A 16,718-nucleotide genomic window follows, 5' to 3' on the forward strand; every position below is an offset into this window, starting at 1 on the left:
TGGTCTTTTATTTGGTGCATAGATATTTATTATTGTTATGTCCTCTTGTTCTATTGACCCTTTCAGCATTATGTAGTGACCTTCTTTATCTTCCGTGATAAACATTGTTATATTCATGTACATGTTTTTGTGTAGACATTAAAATTTCGTTCTAAAAAAACCCACCAACTTGCTTGAGGTTGCATGGTGAGATTTGAATTAAGGACCTTTTGTCTCCAGAGATTATGATTTCAGCCATAAGTGCAAGACAAATACAAATGAACTTCACTTTTTTAAAAGCACCATCACATTTTTGGTATCATATTTCAACTGGGGTAAAGTTGTGCAGAGGTATGGTTTCTACTCCTCTCACTTCCACTTTGCCACTCATGTCAAGCAATCTTACCCTCTGACTGCCTATAGAAGGTTGAGTCACTGCCTGAAAGGCTTCCTTCATTTTCCAGGTTTGCCTCAAAAAAACTTCCTCCTAAAGAAAAAGAAGGAGAAAGGAAGAGAGAAATGAATATCCCAGTCTTCAGTGAACACTGGCACAGCCTGTCACTGACTAGACGGGCCACTATGATCCACAAGCACTAAGTCAATTTCACAAAGAACATTAGGAAATCCCTGGGCTCCATGATGATGATATGATTTTTGACCTGTCATAATTTTTTTCTGTAAATGTTCATTAAAATTAATAAAATTTAATTAAAAAAAAGAAAGCCCCATCTCAATCCATACATCTCATCTAATCCTAATGAAAGCAGGCGGAGCGTGTGACTGTTGTTCCCATTTTACAGAAAGGAAAACTGCGGCACCAAGATGCCCAATGACGGCTACAGATGGATGGGTAAACAAACAAGGGACTGTACAGCATGGAGTCATATTCAGCAAAGGAGGAGGAAGGAATGAAGTTCTGTTACCTACGAGAGGTATGTACCTTCCTGACAGCACATCCAAAGAGCTGTCATATTTTTTGTCTGCCAGTGGCCACTGCAGGCATATTGCCGCCACCACCACTGTCCTTTCAATACCTTCTGTGAAGGCAATATGGAGTCAAAGTCAACAAGGGATTGAAGTCTTGACAATGGGAGTTCAATTCCCAGCCCTGCAAGTTGTTATTTATATGACTTCTGCTAAGTGGTCTAATCTTAGTTCCTGAACTAGAAAATCAAGAATAACAAAGCTAATGTCTGTGGCATCAACCCAAACAGCTGCCTTTGTTGTTGCTACGTACCATCATATAGCCTGTGACTCATAGCAACCCTATCTACAACAGCTCTGAACCCTGGTCTATCCTGAGCCAAGCTCATAATCTCTGACACATCTACCCCCATTACCCCAGACACTGAATCAATTCATCTCACTGAAGGCCTTCCTCTCTTGCGCTGTCCCTCCACACTCCCAAGAATGATGGCCCTCTCCAAGGACTGGTCCCTCCTTGCAACATGTCCAAAGTATGTTGCCTTTAGCTAATGATTTTCTCACCACCACTTCCTTTGGCAGAAGTGCATGTGAAATGAACCCAGAGGAAGACAAGGTCCATCATGGATTTGATCTTTAAAGGCTCAGTGGTTCTTCTCTGGTCTTCTCCAGATTTTGAGTATCCAAGTAGGGCTTAGATGAGCAAGTGGCTATACTAAGTGACAGACACACAGAAAGCAAGGATCTAACTGTCTTAGTTCATGCCATGATGTTAAGTTCTGCAACAGCGTTTGGTGAACGTAATACACTGCCTGCTTTCTGGTGAGGGCTGTCCTGGGGCACTTGTGTGAGAACACTCGGGGCACCTGTGTGTGAATGCTCAGGGCACCTGTGTGTGAATGCGCAGGACACCTGTGTGAGAACGCTCGGGGCACCTGGGTACCTGTGTGTGAATGCTAGGGGCACTTGTGTGTGAACGCTCAGGGCACCTATGTGTGAACGCTCGGGGCGCCTGTGTGAGAACGCTCGGGGCACCTGTGTGTGAACGCGCGGGGCACCTGTGTGAGAATGCTTGGGGCACCTGGGTACCTGTGTGTGAACACTCGGGGCGCCTGTGTGTGAATGCGCGGGGCGCCTGTGCGAGAACGCTCGGGGCATCTGCTACGTGTACATGTAGTGAGCTCACGTGAATGCTGCACTCAGGAAGCTTTTGATGTGGTGGTGCTCTATTGTGAGCCAATCTCACTGCCTCTGACAAACCTGACCCATTTTACACCAGTCACTGAGTCAATCCATCACACCTGGGTTCTTCCTCTCCTGTGTTGTCCTTCTCCAAGGACTGTTCCCTCCTGGCAACAAAAAGGTCCCTAGGTGATTTTAACATGCAATACAGACTGAAGATGACAGGTGACATCTTGCAAGGAGGGACTGGTCCTTGGAGAGGGACATGATGTTTGGGAGAGTGGACAGAGCAGGAGAGGAAGACCTTCGATGAGATGTATTGATTCTGTGATTGGGGTGGTGGGAGTGAGTGTGTCGGAGGTGGTGAGGTTGGCACAGGATAGAGCAGGGTTTAGGGCTCTTGTACACAGGGTCACTATCAGTCACAAGCAGCTTGACGGCACATAACAACAACAACAACAACAACAACATGTGGTATGTAAAATTAGTGCAACTAACACAACCAAGAGGCTATTTTACATTGAAAGATTCATCCATATTTGAACTGTAACTAAATTTCTTGATGATCTGTAGAATGAATTTCATTGTTTTATTATTTTAGCTTTTCATGTTTGAATACTATCTCAAAACCTCTCCTTCCTACTTGACTTCATGCCCATCCAAAGAAACTCTTAGTGTAATTAGTAATATCACGTCAAAGTAACCAGTTCCAATAATTTTATAAAGTCTGCTGGTACTCACAAAATGCTTTTAAGGTCAGACTAACCCAATATTGAGATCTGAGGTGTGCCAAGGGACTGAACTTGGGAAACACACACAAAAAGAAGGAAGCTGACACCTCCTAGTCTCCCAGAAGTCACAGCAGCGCAGACCATCACCTGAAGGCAATGTGGTGAGTGCTCTGCCTGAGGCTTAAAGGAAAGAGGAGGGAATTGCTGTGCTCGGAGCAAACAGAGCAAATGCGCCTCCTTTGAAAATGCCTTTTGGAAACGTCAAAGCCCTAAGCTGTTGCCCCTGGGGTTCATAGTTGCCCTCTCCACTATGAGGACTTGAAGAACAAGGGAGAGAACGCAGATTCTCCGCACATGTTGGTGTTCTTCAGCTCCCCAAATGTGGATCCAGCAGCAGATTTTAATTTGGTGTTATTTAACAGGGTCCACGAAGCAAGCTCAAAGAAACAAAGGGAGGAACGGATGGTGTCAAACGAGTGAGTCACTTTCACTCTGGAACCTTCTCGGGACATCTTTTCTGATTGAAAAACCACGATAACAGCATTTTTCAGCTTATTTTTTTAAAAAAGACTCCATTTCTAGAGGATCTTCATTTTTTTTAGGCAGTTCAGCAAGGAGAAGATAAAAATAATGCATGGAAACCTTCATCCGTGCTCTCTTAGCCACAGACTTCTTGAACGGTTTGAAAGACAGCTTCTAACAACCACCACAAAAGGCACTAATGATTTTCTCTGTTTAATGCTTCCATCCTATTTTCCTGCTTGTCTAAGTGGCTGGCATATTTTTAGATAAGACACAACCAAAGACTTTATTGAGAATACAACAATGTGTAATAATGAGGAACAGAAAAATCTAAATGAGATGGAACAAGTTTTCTTCCCTTCTCTGTGTCTGTCTTGTAGATTAAAAAGCATTTACCTGCGTCAGCAAAGTGACGGGGATAAAAAAAAAATAAAATTCTGCCTTTAGGCAGACTGAACATGGAGGACATGCTGTCCATATACTGACAACTAGGGTTTTTTCCCTAGAACTCAATATAATTTCTCGTTTTCATTGACTTGGTTGTCTTAGCTGTTCAAAAACAGCATAAGTCAAATTTATCCTTCAAGCTTCCTGGGAGAAAGCTAGTAATTTCCTAACTCGATCAGTCTACCACTTACCACAGCAAAATTCTAGCCTGGGGAGGCTAAAATTTTGGAGTATGTAGAGTGTAAGGGTGTCAGAGCCTATGAATGCAACCAAGTGAAGATTTCTTTCCCCCCTGTTTTAAGCATTGCTGTTTTTGTATGCTGTCAAGTCAGAACTGACCCATAGCTGACCTCCTGGTGGGTTTCCAAGGCAATAAATTACTCATCTTTCTCCCTTAGAGAAGCTGGTAGGTTCGAACCAGGCAACTTTGGGTTGGCAGCTCAATCCCTTACTATTAGCTATCAGAGTTCCCTTTTTTTAAAAAAAATATTATTAGTTTCAATGAAAATCTACAGAGACTTTGGATTTCCATTCACTCATTGTTGCACTTTTCTCCCCTTCCCTGCTCCCTCCCCAGTACACTACCCTCTTGGAAAAGTAAAAGAAAAATTCTTTCATTGTTTTACAATCTCTCCCCCCAGGTCCACTCCACTATGCAGCCTTCTCTCCGGACTCCTGTCATGACCATAATACCTAATCGCATATCCCTTTTAAACAGTTTTCTCCCTCATCTGTTTCAATGCAGTATACATTATTGAACCCATCTCTCTCAGTCTCCCCCCAACCCCGATGTCAGTCCTGTTTTACAACAGTGGCACCATGCAGTATTTGTCCTTTTGTGACTGAGATACTTCACTCAGCATAATGTCCTCCAGGGTCACCCATTTTGAATAATATTGTATGACTTCCTTTTTTTCAATGCAGTGTAGTATTCCATTGTGTGAATATACCACAACTTCTCTATCCATTTATCTGTTGATGGGCACTTAGGTTGTTTCCAGCTCTTTGCTATTGTGAACAAAGCCGCGATAAACATGGGTGTGCATACATCTGCTTGGATGTCAGTTATGGTCTCTTTGGGGCATATTCCCAGTAGTGGAATTGCTGGGTCAAATGTTATCTCTATTTGCAACTTTTTGAGAAAGTGCCATACAACCTTCCATAGTGGTTGCACCACAGAGTTCCCTTTGTAATGCCTAATTAATCATAGTGAAAACATCCACAGTCTGCAAAGATTACTTCAGTGCTCAAAGCGTATCAGCCCTGACCAAGTGAGGGGGGGTTAGAACAAAGTGACTACACAGTGCCTGGCATCTGTCCTTTTATTTCTGCCTCGTCAGGGCCAGACAGTTAAAGTTTCCTTCTCCTGTCTTAGGGGACTGTGCCCACCATGTACAGAACCTCGGAACCACGTCTTCTGCCCCCAGAAGCCCCCAGGAAGCCCCAGAGCAGTCAGAGTACCTAAGATGTCGAAGCACGCTCCAGTCTCCAGCCTGTGCTTCCGGTACAAGTTCTTCAGGACCTTGGCACTGCCAAAGCGCTTGAAGCGGCTTTTCACATTATTGTAGAACCATTCCAGAGACTGCGTCCTCAGGAGCCTGGGCAGAAACAGACAGGACAAAAAGAAGTCAAAATGGCCTTACAGACATCGGGGCTGGGAGAACAAAACAAAACAAAAAAACAAACAAACCAACAGGGGATAAATAATGTCTACTGCATTGGAACAGATGAGGGAGAGAGCTGTTTAAAAGGAATATAGGATTAAGTATTATTTTCATGACAAGATGACAGAAAAAGAAATGCATAGTAAAGTGGACTGTGGATTGGGGGGGTGCACTGTATAATAATGAAAGATTTTTTTTTTCTTTTCAAAGAGAAAACGAATGGGGAGGGGTGAGGCAGGGAGGAAAATGTGCAACAGTGAATGAATGGGGGAAAATTAAATGGAAAGAATATGCTGTAAAAAATATATGGTGGTGGTGGTATGTGCCGTCAAGTCACTTGTGACTCACAGCGACCCTATGTACAACAGCCCCAAACTCTGCTCTGTCCTGTGCCAATCGCACTGTCTCTGACACACCCATCCCGATTACCCCAGTCACTGAATCAATCCACCTCATAGAGGGTCTTCGCCTCCTGTGCGTCTCTCCACCCTCCCAAGCATGATGGCCCTCTCCAAGGACTGGTCTCTCCTTATAACACGACCAAAGTATGTCCAAGGAGCAGCCTGGTTTAACCCTCTCTAGGGTGAATCTGTTTGTTTTCCTAGCAGTCCATGGTATTCTCAACACTCTTCTCCAACAGCACAGATCAAAGGCGTCAATTCTCCTTCTATCCTCCCTAGTCATTGTTCAACTCTCTGATGCATAACAAGTTTAAATGTGACATATATGTTGCATTAAAATTAATAATAATAATAAAAAGGCTTTACAGAGAAGAAGTGGATGCCAAAAAGATGGCAATGTAAACAAACCTGCAGTCTGATCCTCCCCCACAAGTACAAGGAGACGGGGCTCAGTTCTGAGGGGCCACGGAGCTGGGGGGAAGCAGAAGGGAACCGCAAACAAACAAGGAACAAGCCCAGTTGTCCTTGAAGAGAAATTGTTTCTCCTGCCATCACCACCCCCCAACCTTCCAGCCACATGGGCTGCTCTGATTGCCAATGATCTCATTTTATTAGGATCCACAATCAATAGATCTGGTATTCCACTCAAAAGTCAACCCCTTTTGTTCTTGCTTTGTTTTACTTCTTTCTTTGTCCATGCTTGTGGTTGCTGTGGTTACAGGCTGCCGAGTCAGAATGGATTCATGGTTGACCCTCCAGCAGGTTTTCAGAGGCTGTAAATCACATGGGAGGAGACTGCTTGACTCTGCCCTTGAAGCAGCCAGCAGACTGGAACCTCTCACTTTTAGGTTGACAGCACAGTTCCCTAGCTACTTGGCCACTTCAGTTCCCGTGGCATTTGAAATCAGGAAAACAAAAGATGTGCTGCATTGACAAAATGTGCCCTCAAGGATCTCTCCAGAGTGCTAGGGAGCTGTGATGTCAGTTTAAGGACTAAAGTCTACCTGATCCAGGTCGCAGTATTTGAAACTGCTTCCTATATAAATATGAAAGTTGGGTGCAGTATTTGAAACTGCTCCCTATATAAATATGAAAGTTGGGTGCAGTATTTGAAACTGCTCCCTATATAAATATGAAGTTGGGCGAGGACTGAGCATTACTGAGGAGTCGGTGTCTTTGATTGTGGTGTTGGCGAAGAGTACTGAATACATGCAGGATCATCACAGGAATAAACAAGTCTGTCTTTGTGAAGGAAGTGCAGCCAGAGGGCTCCTGGGAGGCAAGGACGGTGGAGCCTCATCTCACTTACTCTGCATGTTGACAGGAGGGGCTGGTCCTTGGAGAGGGACATCATGCTGGGAAATGTCGCAGCAAAAGAGACGGAGAGTCTCACAAAGACGGGCCAGCACAGTAACTATCACGATGGACTTGATGGAGATCATGAATACGGTGTGTCACAGGACGAGGTTCAGAAGACGCAGTGTAAATTGACAGATGTGAACCTTCACCTGGCCTCTGTATTTGAACTGACAGCTGCCGCTGTGGCAGGGCTACACCTTGTGGTCTACGTCATCAATTGTTGGCTCTGGGTACCACTGACCCTAGAAGAGGTTCACAGAAGCTTTAGAAAAGAGGGGAACTACCCACCTTTCTACCTTGGAGCAGCCGCTGGACTCGAACCATATGCCTCTGAGTTGGCAGTGTAATTCATTCTTACCACCAAGCTGTAAGTGCTCCCTCAGTTTTACTGAGGACAGACAGAAACGGAGGCAAGCAGCGTGCCTGACACGCCACTGATTAAAGCTGACAGAACTCTGGGAAGAGATTGTGGACCCTCTTGTTGGGTTAGCACTTTAACCTCCGGTCAGGCTTCTTTCTTCATGGAAATTTGTTAGCATTTCTGTTACAAATGAAGGCTTTTTATTGCGTCAAAGTTTAGGTCATAAGACAATCTCCAAAGCCAAGGGCATCTAAACATCTTTCTTTTGATTGAAAAAATTTTTAAATTATTATTTATGTGTATGTGTGTGTGTGTGTACCATCAAATAAGATCTGACTGGTACAGGAGGAGATTGTCCCACCTTCTCCAGCAGAGCATCCGGTGGACTCAAACAGTGCACCTCTGGGATTGCAGCACAGCTTCTTGCCACTAGGCCACCAGAGCTCGTCTAAAATATTTCTCAAACCATTGTATCATTTCTCTCTCTCTTTTTAAAAAAAGATACTTGCACAATGTTCTAATTTCCCCCCCATGATGTGAATACATTTGTAAACGTGCTGAATTCTCACTAGAAGACAGACTGGAATGATATAAATTCAGAAAAAGTGTTGAAATTATAATCACATTAAAGCTTCACCCAGGAATGCCAGACTGATTTTGGTTTCTCAGACTAAAACAATACACTTGTGAGAAGGGAAGATCTGCCTACAGAGAACTGCTCAGATCCAGCCCGCTGGGGGCAAAGCGAGACGTCCCTGGCTCCTCCAACCCAGCATGAGGGGGTCTTGTTGAGTTATGAGTTCACTGTGGAAGAAGCCATGGTGGAGAGACAGCGCAGGAAAGGAAGACCCCAGATGAGATGGGTTGTTGGAATCAGTGAGACTGGCTCAGGACAGGACAGGGTTCAGAGATGTTGTACACAGGGTTGCTATGAGTCGTAGGCCATCAATGGCACATGATAATAATAATAACAACAACAATAATAATAACAACAACAACATGGGGGGCCAGGGCCTAAACGCGATTCTGAGGGTCTGGTTACATCCAGGACAGTCCTCGGACCAGCAGCATGGTTACCATCTGAAAGCCTGATAGTTCTCTGCTGTTGAGTTGACTCCAACTTGTACCAAACTCTACAGGACAGTGTGGAACTGGCCCGGTGGGTTTCTACGACTGTAAATCTTAACAGAAGCAGACTGCCCCATCTTTTCCCGGCACAGTGGTCAGTGGGTCCGTGACTCTACCCTTCTGGTCACCAGTTAAGCACTTCACCACCACACTACCAAGACCTCTGAAAGTCTGACAGAAATGTAGACTCTTGGCGCTAACTTCTAGATGTGCTGAATCAGAATCTGCATTTTAGCAAGATCCTCAGATTATTCTTTGTGCATCAAAGCTTGGTAAACACCGGGCCCTACAGAGCCAGCTGGGTGTTGTTTTCTGAGGTGCTACAATTCTTGTTTTTCTTTTCCTCAATTTTGACAGCAACCCATTTCAGTAAAACAAGTGGCACTACAGCTGCCTTGCCCAAGTCTCCCTAATTTCCAGGGTGAAAGCACTGGACTGGGTGATAAAGGTTTGAAAAGGAAGAAGATGCTGAAAACGGAACCCCCAAGTGCAAGTGCGTTAGTTCTAAGAAAATAAAATACAGCTGAGGCAGAGTCAGCTCATCCATTAGGCACAGCCGTGTCCACCACACAGTCCATAACGAGCTAAATGGAAAATGACGTGAAACGAGTATTAATTTGTTATCAGCAGCAATTATAATCCGCAGTGACCTAAGGTGACCTTTATGACGCATGGACAATAACAGCCATCTGACACTTTCGAAAAAGCCCAACTCTTCCCCATCAAGTAAAAAATGACTCACAGCTGACCCTCCAGAGGGTTGCCAGAGGCTGTAAATCACAGGAGAGGCTGTCCATCTTTCTCTAGCGGAGCAGAGAGTGGATTTGAACTGCCTGCCTCTGGACTGGCAGCGCAACTTCCCACCAACACGGCTACCACAGCGCCTAATCACCTGACATGTTAAGTGCTGTCATTTATTCTAATTTCACAGCCACAAAACCATAACCTGGCTGCCGACAGATATGTAGAAAGAGGCAGAGCTGGGACCCACATCCGGCTCCGGAATTCAGAGAGAAGGAACAAAAATACAAGGCAAGAAAGAGCTCGTGGCTTATCCAATCTCACCTACTGCCAGCTGAGTCAAGGTTAACTTCTTGTGACTCTACAGGGCCGCCCCGTGGGGCTTCCAAGGTTGTAAATCTTCACAGAAGCAGACCATCTTTCCCCTGTGGAGTTGCTGGGTGGGGAGGTTTGAATCACTGACCATTTGCTTAGAAGTTGAGTGCTTTAACCACAGTGCTACAGGGTTTAACCATTAGGGATCGTAATTAACATTACTGTGGAATTCAGGTGCTCATTGCGTGTCTCCTAGGGGGAGCTGTGGAGACACAAGTTTTCCTTCACATCAGTGTTCTGCTTTTTCGGCTAGCAGAGGTCTCAGAAGCCAGAACTCTCAGCTTGGGTCAGCTCATCCTGTTGCCTTACCAGGGACCTCTTTGCTACTAGAATCGCTCAACCCTGTTTTGCTGGGTTGGATCCAATTCTTGTTGTTAAGGCCTCTCGAGTTGACTATGACCCACAGTGACCCCATGAACGGATCTAAACCTGGCCCTATCCTGTGCTATCCTCAATATCTCTGATACGCTTGAGTCCATTGTGACAGTCACTGTGTCAGTCCATGCTGTTGAGGGGCTTCCTTTCGTTCTCTGACCCTCCACCTTTCCAAGCACAAAGTCTTTCCCCAGGGACTGGCACCTCCTGTCAACACGCCCAAAATACGTGAGACGAAACGTCACCATTGTTGCCTTTAAGGAGCATCTTACATGCACTTCCTCAAGACAGACTCCTCTGTTCTTCGGCAGTCCACGCACGTTCAGAACTCTTCTCCAACACCTTGGTAATCTATCTCTTAAGTAGCTCTTCAACGCCGTCCCCTTTTCCTTATGACTCAGGGTGAAGTCTCTCTCAGGGAGGAGTGATAGGGAATGGCAAAGGATACACTGACAAAGAAGATTAATCAGAACTGGCTTTGACAAGCACTGTGGCATTTGGACAAGAACAAACTGGGAGGAGGGTAGAGAGAATAGTGCAACAATGAATGAGTGGAAGCCCAAAATCTCTGTAAATGTTTATGAAAATTAATAAAATATAATTATAGGAAAAAAAAATAAACCTAAATTTAAAAAAAAAAATACAATGTCCTTACATTAGACATGTGAAGATTATCAAAATGGAGAGTGTTTTGCAATTTATGTATTTTATCATAGTAAAAAAAATCTGCAAAAACAAGACTTGAGATATGATTGTTGTTGTTGTTGCTGTTAAGTGCCGATGAGTCGTAGGCAATATAGCGACTTTATGAACGAAAGACCTGAGCACTGTTCATAGAGTTCCTGGAGGCAAGCCATTTCAGAAGTGGATGCCACTCCTGCTTCCAAGCTTGTTTTAATCGGGAAGCTCCACCAAACACTGTCCACATGGGTAACCATTCTCGCATTTGGCACATCAGTGTCACAGTGTTTAGCATCACAGCAACCACGAGTTACCTCTGTACAGCAATGCACAGACCAGTGCTATACCACAGAGAAGAATGTTTAAAGTATGATTACAGTATTCTTTAAAAAAAAATGAAGAGAATACTCTCTCTCCCCATTAAGTTTAATTATTTAATTCTAGGTCATTTATTCAACCTATCAGATGCTTCCCTTCCCCTTCTAAAGATTAAATGATACAGTGTCAGATGTACTTGGCAAAGGGCATGACCCGGCATGATGTTACAGAACACGGTATTTAATATTTTCCGTTGATTCTAAGTCCTCTTCATTCTCTTCTTGTCAATAGGGCTTCAGTGATCACTGACTACATAATAAAAATAAATTTTAATAAAAAACTAAGCTTGGCAGGAAACACACTCAATTACTACATTTCATCCTAACGAGGAAGTCAGACTTAAGGCTTAAGAAGGTTCTTTATTTTAATTGTGTTTCAATCATGCATGTTGTGTTATATTCAATCATTTGCATACACTGTGTTTCATTTATGCACTTGAATTTTATATAAGATAGTCTTTAACCCTCCAAATAAAACCAAATTATAGCTGCAGTCAAGGTCAAGTCAACCCTGAATCATGGTGACCATGTGTAGAGAGCAGAACTGTACTCCGGGGTCAAGGCCACGGTCTCGCAAGAGGAGACCACCAGACCTTCCTTCCCAGGTGCTTCTGTGTAGGTTCAAACTGGGAATCTGAAAATGAGAATAAACTAGAAGCTGGTAACGTAGCTTTTGCATCAACTAGGGACTCCTTTTAACCTTCTGTGGTTGTTAAACTTGACCATGCATTAGATCCCCAAGTAGGACTGTTAAACGCAGCTTGCTAGGCCTCACCCAGAGTTTCTGATTCAGTAGGTTCAGGAAGTGCCTGGAACTGGCATTTCCGACAGGCCCCAGGTCTTGTGATGTTCCTGGTCTAAGGACCAAACTTCGAGAATCACAGAGTTGGAGACAAGATTTGGCACACTGTCAAGAGCCCACGAGATGCTACAATTGGTTCAAAGCCCTGGGGAAAACAGCAGAATGACATTCAGGTGTTTGGAGAATAAATATCCTTCAGTCCTGACAGCGTGAAGGCCCTTGAGCTTGAAGCAATCAGTTTTGAAAACTCCAGAGACTGAGAGGTTGGATGGAAAAGAACAGCCCTCATGCTGAGACCCCTGAGTGTGCCACTGGGAATTTGTAGACAGACAGGGCCAGGAGGCTGCAAGTGTCACGTTCGGTTGATATGTGACAGTTGTCATTAATGTGAAGTGTCTTGCTAAGAGTGAAACAAGAGAGTTGATAAATAAAACCAAGGACAAAAGGGCTAGAACAGAAATGTAAAGTCCACAGTGTAGCGCCAGGCCATTCTTACTTGTGGAAGTCTGTTCTCTGCTCAGTGCTGGGCCCTCTAACTCTGTGCTGTCTTTAATCCCTGCAGCAGCTGGAGGGAGGCAGAGAGACAGGGAAACGGAAGCTCAAGGAGGTTCAAGGTGCCTGAGTTCATTCAGCTGGAGAGTGGTGGGGCTGGGATTTGAACTCTCTTCTGTCTGGTCACAAAGTCCTTGTGTTTCTACTGGACCACATGCTGTGGATGATTTTCAATGCCACTCAATCAGAGCTGGTCCTGGGTCATCTGAGCCCATTGCTGCAGCCAGTGTGTTCATCAGGCTGATTGGAGGGCTTCCTTTTCCTCACTGACTGACTCTTTTCTAAGTGTGATGTCTTGTCCAAGGACTGGCCTGTCCTGATAACATGTCCTAAGTATGTAAACTGAAGTCTTGCCATCCATATTTCTAAGGAGAATCTGCCTATATGTCTAAGACAAACTTGTTTGTTCTGGCTGTTGCTGTTCTTGTGGACCATGGAGTTGGAACCAGCTCATAGCTGACCCTTCAGCGGGTTTTCAGAAACAGTAAATCGCATGGGTGGTTATCACTTATCTTTCTCCCACAGAGCAGCTCAAATGCAGATTCGAACCATGAACCTGTGGGTTGGTGATGCAACTGCTTACCACTAAGCTACGAGAGCTCCCTGTACTTCTACTAGTCCAGGGTATAGTTCAAATTCTTCACCAACAATGTAATTCAAAGGTATCAAGCCTTCTTGGGCCTTTCTCATTCACTGTCTAGTTTTCCCATGTATATAAGATGAATAAGGATGACAAAAGAACTGATGCTTTTGAGTTGTGGTGCTGGAGAAGAGTATTGAACATCCCGTGGACTGCGAAGAGGACAATTTTGTCTCTCCTAGAGAGGCTAGTATCTGTTTCTCCTTGGAGGCAAGGATGTTGAAGCTCTGTTTCACATACTTTTTGAGCATGCTGCCAGGAGAGACCAGGCCTAGTAGAAGGACATCATGCTTGGAAGGGTGGAGGGAGAGTGCAGGAGAGGAAGACCCTGGATGAGATGGGCTGACACAATGACTGTGGCAATGTGGTCAGGTATACAAGAGACGGTGAGACTGGATCAAGGTAGAGCGAGGCTCAGAGCCATTGCTCATAGACAGTGTTGCTATGAGCCATAGTTCACTTGATGGTTCGTAACAACCAGGTGAGTGAAAATACTGTGGCTGAATGGAGCCCTCAAAGTGACAGCTCTGCTTTTTACCAGTTTAAAGAGGCCCTTTGCAGTAGATTCGTCCAATGCAAATCACTGACTGCTGCTTGTGTGGGTCGACTGTGGATCTAAGTAAAATGACTTTTTGATTTATCATGATGTTGCTGGATGGCCCAGTTGTGATGATTTTTTGTTTACTTCCTCCTGAAATGTAATCAAGACCACAAGTACCAGGAAGATGATGTGTTAACACTACATTTACTTCCCACATGCTGTTCTAAGCCCTAACGGGGTGTTGTTAGCTGAGTCAGTTCTGATTGATGGTGGCTGACCTTACGTACAGCCAAAAGAAGACACTGCCCGCTCCTGAGCTATCTTTGTGAGCTAAAGGTTCCTCCTCCTTGTCCCTAACTGACCCTCTTGGAGTCTTCTCCAGACTCCAGGCCAGTGGTGCGGAGCTTCCCTTGAACTTTTCCATCTCTCACATGGTTCCACCGTCATTTGCTTCTGTTTGGTTCCGGGAGCCTGAGTCATTCAACCTGGCAATTGTTAAGGTTGGAGAATGGGGAACAGAAGGAGTTCTCTTATCAGCCACTGTTTGGAGCCAAGAATAAATGTTACCTGACTATGGCTTTTCCTTTACCTTTTTCTTTCTAAAGCTGATTTGGATTAATTTTTCCAAGTTGACTCATAATCTATTTGAAGTGAGTAAGAAAACGTAGCTGTAGTTATTCAGAGAGCTGCTTTTCATCCTTTGTTTACAGCACTGGAATCAGGTCGTCCAGCAGAAAAATCTTACGTCCTTCCTGTGCTAATTTGTATGATCTGGGGACTGAGACATCATTTAACAATCGGCACTTACGGATTCTTCTTCAACTGTATCGTTCAACGTGCAGCTGAGAAGACATCAATTTATCTCTCTGTATCTCATCTCACTCATAGAATACAAATGAAAACAATTTATTCCAATCCCCTGTCTAAGGACAACACATAGAGGCTGCATCTAACACTGCCCAAACCTCTGATGTCCCCACACCCTGATGTGTGTCAGTTTTACTCTGATCACATCATCACAGTCACATTAAACAAACAAACAAAAAGTGCAATTCCTTTCTGGTTATTTCGTCTACTTGACTAATGCGCATATGCTATATAATGAGGCGTTCTGTTTGTGTAAATGATGTTCCCAGCTGGCTGTTTGAACTACAAGAAGATGATGTGACTAACTGCTAAATTGGTCAATTAAAGAGTTAGCTATAACTTGCATAATAATGTATCACTGTGAAAATTAGGAGAGTAGGGGTTTTGTTTTATTAAGGGAGTGGCTGAAAATCAGTTCATTGTGAAATATTCAGATTCGAATTAAGACTGCAGCACAATTAGTAATATGTGCCAGGTCCTAAATGCCTACTACGCGCCTGCCTCTGAGCTAGGTCTAGCTGCTAGGTCCTGCCCCAAAGGGAGGCGATACCATCAGCCTCTTGTGCACTCGCACACATACAAGGGAATGCTCATAAAATACTTAACAGTATTCCAGTCCCCCTTCTCTTTGTGTGCAAACAGCACCCGCTGTAGCCTCATTCTTTTTTCTCCCCCTAACCTCACCCCTCTGCTCTCACCCTCTCCCCTGGGATCCTCATACATGTTCTACAATAATGGTCTTATACAGTACTTGTCCTTCTGGGACAGAGTTAGTTCACTCAGCATAATCTAGCCTCATTCTTCATGCCTGTTGGTTCAGAGATGATTCCGTATCAGTGCATAAAAAAGCTTCCTCATTTCTGTTTAGAGGTGCAGAAGTGGTTGGTTCATTTTATGTTGAGACCACTGTATCTCCAATTTCTGTCTGTCTCTTCCCGCTTCCCTCTTTCTCTCCGTCTCCCTCTCTTTCTTCCTCTCCCTCTCCTCCTCTCTCTCCCTCTCCTCTTCTCTCTCTCCCTCTCCTTCTCTCCTTCCGGCTCCTTCCCTCTCCCTCCCTTTCTCTCTTTCTCTCTCCCCCCCCCCACTCCCCTGATTGGCATTTTAGGTTGTCTGCTAATTTACTGCAGAGAACAACCTTTGTTGTTAGCTGCCAATGAGCAGCCCCAATTCATGATTTTGTCTTGATTTCAAAGCTCCATTGAAAGCTAATCAACATCACAGCAACAGGCAAGCCTTCAGTGACAGAGAGATGGTGGCTCCCCCCTGAGATACATTAGGGTGTGTGTGTGTGTGTGTGTGTGTGTGTGTGTGTGTGTGTGTGTGTATGATGTGCTCAAGGCAAGGATTCTATACTGAACCACCAGTGACTGGTATCCGTTTGCATATGCGTAAATATGTCTGGAGGTAGATCCCTAGAAAAAGAACTGTCAGGTTGAAAAATACCTGTGTCTGTATGTAACTTGACAGGTTCTGCAAAGTTATGCTCCACAGAGGCTATCCCAACACGGAAGTCCACCAACGGATCATGCTCCCTGCATCTTTGCCAACACAGTGTGTTTTTTTTAAGTTTCTTTTATAATCTTTAATTATCAAGTTAATTCTTTATTTTTAAAAACTTTTTAATTTTATTATTTTTTTATGTATACTGTCAAATCCATTCTGATTAGACCGGAAGGAGATTGTCCCTCCTTCTTTAGCAGAGCATCTGGTAGATTTGAACTACATGGCTCTGGTATTGTAGTGAAACTTCTTGCCACTAGGCTACCAGAGTATCCTCAAATTATCAAATTAATTCTTATTAACAAACAATTGATGTGGGTGCCAACACAGTGTGTTAACAAGATTTCTTCCGATTTTGTTGGTCCAGCAGGTGTCCTCTGGCATGCTACTGTAGCTTTAACTTGCATGTATCACATCATGAGAAAGGCTAGGCGATGTTCCATTCGCTTAAGAGCCATGTGCCTTCTATTTTAAAAGCTCTCTGTTCATTTTCCTTGTGCATTAATCTACTGAACAGTTGCACTTTTGCTTTTGGACTTGATGAAAGTTTTATTATTATTATTATTAAT

General features: G+C 44.1%; 1 protein-coding gene across 1 annotated transcript in view; it reads right to left on the reverse strand.

Moving 5' to 3' along the window:
- MYRIP (myosin VIIA and Rab interacting protein) overlaps window positions 1-16,718 on the reverse strand; it is a 295,832-nt gene that overhangs the window by 130,631 nt on the left and 148,483 nt on the right. The window contains exons 3-4 of the mRNA XM_006893071.1: window positions 5,247-5,383; window positions 386-466 (exon numbers count right to left, since the gene is read on the reverse strand). Of these exons, the coding sequence (XP_006893133.1) occupies window positions 386-466; window positions 5,247-5,383 (218 nt within the window). The remainder of the gene's footprint in view (window positions 1-385; window positions 467-5,246; window positions 5,384-16,718) is intronic.

Source organism: Elephantulus edwardii, unplaced genomic scaffold (assembly GCF_000299155.1).
Source record: "Elephantulus edwardii isolate Elephantulus edwardi_28Jun2011 unplaced genomic scaffold, EleEdw1.0 scaffold00121, whole genome shotgun sequence".
Taxonomy (NCBI): domain Eukaryota; kingdom Metazoa; phylum Chordata; class Mammalia; order Macroscelidea; family Macroscelididae; genus Elephantulus; species Elephantulus edwardii.